The sequence below is a fragment of the Trachemys scripta genome, chromosome 14, assembly GCF_013100865.1.
Source record: "Trachemys scripta elegans isolate TJP31775 chromosome 14, CAS_Tse_1.0, whole genome shotgun sequence".
Classification (NCBI taxonomy): Eukaryota; Metazoa; Chordata; order Testudines; family Emydidae; genus Trachemys; species Trachemys scripta.
Genome location: NC_048311.1, coordinates 2604478 through 2610477, shown reverse-complemented (window position 1 = coordinate 2610477; position 6000 = coordinate 2604478). Strand labels below are relative to the sequence as shown.

Here is a 6000-nt window from a genome sequence, read left to right as displayed (position 1 = left end):
TTAGCATTGTCCAAACATGGATTTCCTGATAGCTTTTCTCAGGGCCTCCTTGACCTCTTTGTTCTTCAGGCTGTAGATGAGGGGATTGACCAGGGGAGTCAAGACAGTGTAGAAGACAGAGAGAACTTTCTTGAAGTCTCTCAGTGTGTTGGTTGTTGGGAACATATAGGCAATCAGTAGAGTTCCATAATACATGGTCACCACAATGAGGTGGGAGGAGCAGGTGGAAAAGGCCTTTTGCCTCCCCGTGATGGAAGGGATTCTCAGGATGGTCACAATGATGCAGATGTAGGACATCAAGGTAAGTAGGAATGGGACCAGTAAGAAAATCAAGCTGAGTGTGAAAGCCAACATTTCCATCAGGTGAGGATCATTACAGGAGAGATTTATCAGGGGGATAGGATCACAAAAGAAATGGTCAATACCATTGGGGCCACAGAAAGCTAACTGGGATATCGGCAACGTTATTATGCCACTACAGAGGAAGCCACCTATCCAAGAGCCACCTATAAACTGGAGGCAAGACCTGCCACTCATATGGGCTGCATAGTGCATTGGATTGCATATCGCTAAATACCGATCATATGACATCACTGATAAAAGAAGGCATTCTGTAGCAACCATAGAAGTAAAGAAATAATATTGTGTGAGACACCCACTAAATGAAATAGTTCTGTCCCCACTCAGGAGAGTGGTCAGCATGCTGGGCAGGATTGTTGAAGTGTAGCAGGTCTCCAGGCATGACAAGTTCCCCAGGAAGAAGTACATGGGGGTGTGAAGGCAACAATCAACCACAATAAGAACCATAATGAGGATGTTCCCAGCCATGGTTGCCATGTAGATCACAAGAAACAGCAGGAAAAGAAAGATTTGCAGTTCAGGGAGAGTTCCGAATCCCAGGAGGATGAATTCTGTGATGGACGTTTGATTTCTCTGTTCTGGGTTCATCATAGGTTGTGTCCATGGGAAAGAAATTCACTCTGGGATATAAATGAAGAACATTCACTCAATAAAACATCAGCATTGTTTTCATTGTCCCCCCAGCTGGCTATCGGAACAATAGCTAAGTAGAGAGTGGAGGCTAGCGGATGGGAAAGGGAGAAAATGCCATCTCACTTGACTCCTGGGATAAATTTCATATCTGATCAGCCTGCAGGTTAAAGAAAACGTTAATCTCTCTGGAAACCTGTGTAGTAACTTGACAAATCACACCAAGCAACCGAGTAATGTGGGGATGGGGCTAATGTACAATAGTACAGAAAAACAGATAGATATTGGTTCAAATAGTCATAGATTTCACTTCCTGGTCTATCAAAGCAGAACAGTGTCCTTGGACAGGCTGGAGTTCCACTGCTGAAATGGGTCAGGATTTTATATTTTAGGGGAAGCCACAACAAAGAAACAAACCAAAGAAATAAGGTTGGGAATTGCAATGGTTGGGCAGCCAACTGCAAGTGAATTGGAGTGAAATGGGCAGCCTAATTATAAGCACCCTTTGAAAGTTTTTATCCTAAACAAGCAAATACCTGTCCTTCCCTAGGACAATAGTTCATTGTCCTGCAGTGGGACACTCTACACAGAGACCCAATCTTCATTAAAAAGAATCAACCCACCAACCAAGGGGAAAAAAAATCTAGCTAGAAACCACCATTTTAGGTAGAAACGTATCCTCTATTGCAAGAAAAATCTTTCCTTACCAATTTCTAACTTTATACAATATGCTATTTTCAGATTATGATATTGGTGTAGAACCCAAATTTCCATTTAATTGAATATTCCATGATTTCAAATGTTGGTTTTCATTCCAATTTTGTCTTTTTAAAAATGTATTTATTTATTTTTAATTTTATTTCTTGACTATTTTTATTTTATATTAGTTATGTTATTTTATATATTTAGTGTATTTTATTTGAATCCTATTTTATAATTTAAATGTATTTTATACTAGTTTATTTTTATATTTTATTTCATTTGAAATCATTTTATAAAATATGTACAACAACTTTTTTCCTAAACAAAATTTTGTAGAAATTGATATGTACCCATGGGACATTTTGATCTCAATTAACTGACATTTTCTGATGCAAAAATAGTCCATTATTGCTCTATTTCTTATCCTTTATTTCTTAAACATTGGTTAAAAAATATTAATTCTCTCTCTCCTCCCCTCTTTTTATTAGTCATGTCAGATGAGAGAGCCACAATCTCTCTTACCATTACTAATCCTTAGAGAAATAAGGGGGGTGAGGTAATAGCTTTTATTTGACCAATTTACTAATCTTTATTAATTGCTAAGTAAGGACCTGATTCTGTGAAGAGCTATGCACAGAGTTAATTTTACAAACCAGGAATAATTCTGTTCAGTCTGAGCCTTCTCTCTCTGAAGTCAAAGATAAAAACTCCACTGACTTGAAGGATGGGGCCCATTGATTTCAATGGGATTTGGACAGTTAACGCCTTGAGCCTTCTTTGACACTTATAGCTCAGCTCGGCAGGATTCAATTTCAATCGATAGATGTTGGTAAATGTCAATATCAGCTGAGACACTGAAATCAACAACAGGAAAGATCCGTAACAGTCGGCGTTAGTGCAACCTCCCCCCATGCCTTGCACTGCAGGATTGGGTGCCATCAGCCCCACGGCTGTGCAAAAGCCCTCTGCACCCTCGCAGTCCTGGCCATGGAACTCTGCTCCACTGGGCCAGAGCAGTCACCTTCCCTGCCCCTTTCACCCGGGTATCTTGGACCCCTCACCCGGCAGGGAGCGAACAGTATCCCTGCTGGCACTGCTGGGGGCCCCCCACAACCCCACTGCCCTAACTCTGACCCTAACCTACCATCACTGAATTTCCTGCAACTGTAAAAATTGAAATTGTTAAATATCAGGAATTATCATAAAGATTAAAATTCCAATATTAATCATCAAAAGGGCAAAAGAAAAAGAAAAACAAATTCTGCCAAGCCTACTTATAGCCAATGTCTGCACCCCGAGCTCTGAGCACAGCAGCAAATATCAGCTCTGCTTTACCAACCTCATCTCATGAATGCTCTCAACACCCAAGTGAGGTGGGAGCTGCAATTAAGAGTACAATCCTGTATGCAGTATGGAGGGAAGCTCAAAGCTTGATGAACGATGCTCCCGTGTTTGAAGAGCTCGCTTTGTACTTGGGAGCTGTTGGTTCAATTCCCTGCTTTGTCACAAACTACTTGTGTGATTTTCATGCCAGATTTCCAAAGGCCGGTAGGTAACTAAAAATGCACATTGTGGCCTGAGTAGGGGCAGTACCTAACGCCCATCGATTTCGAATCCCACTAAGAGTGCCTGTGTCTTTAGGTGCTGAAACACCTCTATAAATCTGTCCCTCTGGGTGTCAGGTCCCCATCTGTAAAGCTTGGATAATAATATCTCATGGGGTGTTGGGAGGATAGATACATTAAAGACAGTGCGGTGCCCAGATACCATGGTGATGGGGACCACACAAGGAGCTAGGATAACAGTAACCTGAGAGATATTTTATATTTCAAAATTCAGTCATATTGCTTTGGGTAGAGAGTTTAAAGAGAGATCATTGCAATCTTCCCATTAGGTAACTAATTTCATGGGAATCCTACAAACTTACATTGCTTCTAAAACCTCAAGATTCAAGGAGTGGGGGCAGGAAAAGGTAGATTTACCTCTAAGGCGGGTGAGTCACAAACTTGAATCTGATGTCACCTCCTCACTTAGCATTTCTGGGACCAGGATCCAGGTTATTCAGTCCATCTTCTCTACCCACCACATCCACGTATTTCCATGTACACAGGAAATAGAACGTCATAACCCAGATTGGCTTCCTTGGCTCTGTTATGTCTGTTAACATGCCCTGTGCGTCATACCCTGAGACAAATGGGGAATGTTTTCTCTGATTCAGTATATATCCTTCTGTGGGAAGGTGCAGTCTCCTGAGGCACGACTGATTAGGGGAACATAACAGACAAGGAAAAGTTAGTGTTTCATTTTTTTCTAGGCAATGTCACAAGAGTCAAACTTCTAGTCTCAAAGGGCAAGTCATGGAGAGAGAAAACACTTTTCATCCTAAAACAAATTTATGTTTCCTGGATGAATGTTATTTTGATTGTGAAGTAATAACTCACTAATTCAAGGAATAAAGTTTACGGCTGAGATTGCCAGAGATGCCAAAGTGATTTGGATACCAAGGTCCCATTCAATTCCCTTAGGCAGCTTTGAAAATCTCAGGATACTTAGCTGAGCTTGCACTTTCTCCAAAGAAACCTCCTGTTGCCCTCAATAGCAACCACACCTGTACCCAGTCCCCCTCCAATAACATTGGATAATCAGTTCAGGTAACATTTTAATAAGTCTTTAAGTGATTTAGGTGCCTAAATCTCATTTTCAAAAGTGTCTTTGTTACTAAGGCTTAGCAGCCTAGGTCTCACTGAAAATCAACAGGACTTAGGCTCCTAAATCAGTTTTGACATTTGCTTAAGTGTCTTTGATAATGTTACCCAATTAATGCTCAGATAAAATGCAGCTAGAACAAGGTGCTTTACACATTTAGACTGGGATTTTCAAAGGGGGGTGGGGGGGTAATGTATACAATATACACCTAAATCCCACTGAATTCCTGTGAGAATTTGGAAAACTACTTTAGGCTTCTTGGAAAATCCCAGAGCATGCAAGCATTGAGGCTAGAAACCTGAGATTATAAAGTACAAACCATTTCTTCCCAAATCCCTGACAAGTTTCAGGGTCATGTGGATCTTCAGTGCCACAGGAATTGTACAAATTAGATAATCTTGTACAAGAACTATAGGCCTCTGATTGGTCTACTGGAGTGTTTGATAAGCAACCAAACAATACAGATTCCATCCTGTAGAGGACAGCATTATACATTGACACTAGTCAATTCATGGTCTGATTTGGGTACAGTCAATATAATCATTTTAATTGTGTGTATTGCAATATATTCTGCAACTTGACTCCAAAACTGTCCTTTTTCAGCATGATGTTTCTGACATACTGCCACATCTTGCCCTGAAGGTAATGCTTCTTCCAGCCTTTTCTGAAGAATACAAATATTCACTCATTTCTGATTGTATATTGTTATTCCCAGTTCTCTCCTAGCGTAATTTGCTCCCTAACCATGTCATAAGTCCTCATTCCAATTTATCACCAGTTTGAATAATTGTGTGTCACCAAAGCCTTGTTGTTCATAATGCCCAAATGTGGAATATTTGTGGCTCACATCATTGTATTTTGGAAAAAGGTTTCTATTTTTGTTTTGTTTTTAAATTAATCTCTGGCAAACATATTGCTGATAGGGATGAAATCCCACAGCTCAAGTCTTTGAAGAATACATGTTTCAACTGAAAATTGGCTATAACACAGGGATAGACCTGAATCTTCACACACCGGGGCTTACATTTTTATTTCCAAGTTTATTAACTCCTAATCACTTAGACAGTAATTGTTAAATCTGTGATTTCAGTTAAAAAATATTGCTTTTTTGCCATTCCCTGCAATCAGCTGCCATATAGAGATCACTAGAAAGGCTACATAAAACATTGGCCACATTAACCTTTGCTTCCTCCGAATGCCCATCTTCCACTATAGCCACCCCTTTCCCTGCCTTCACCCTCTGCTATCCTTAGTATCCATGATACAGCAGAGCTGCCCCTTTCCCATCACTCACCCTCTGCCGCCCCCAATGCCCCTTGGCCCACGGTACATTCTTGCTTGTGCAGCCAGCACTGAAGCCGGTACCATGGTTTCCTCACTACTATTTTTAGCGAGCTAGCTAGGGTACAGCTACAGTGTCTCATCTACAGGAGCTGCCATTCACACCCTCGGCTTCAGCATGGATGCCCCCCAAGTATCTAAGCTGTGAATTGTTCACTCTGACCTCTCTTTCCATCAGTCAGCTGCTTTTGACTCGGATTATCCGCATTTCATCTTAATGCATAAACAAACTAGGGAAATATAGGCTAGATGGAGCTACTA

General features: G+C 40.8%; 1 protein-coding gene across 1 annotated transcript; it reads right to left on the bottom strand.

Annotated features, from left to right (window-relative positions):
* LOC117887546 (olfactory receptor 10A7-like) lies at nucleotides 1–948 on the bottom strand. Its single transcript, XM_034790196.1, has one exon. It carries the CDS (start codon nucleotides 946–948, stop codon nucleotides 1–3), a length of 948 nt encoding a protein of 315 aa, XP_034646087.1.
* Nucleotides 949–6000: the final 5052 nt, after the last annotated feature.

Excerpts from the sequence above, each read along its gene's own strand:
- LOC117887546 (XM_034790196.1), bottom strand. The coding sequence starts at position 948 with ATGAACCCAGAACAGAGAAATCAAACGTCCATCACAGAATTCATCCTC.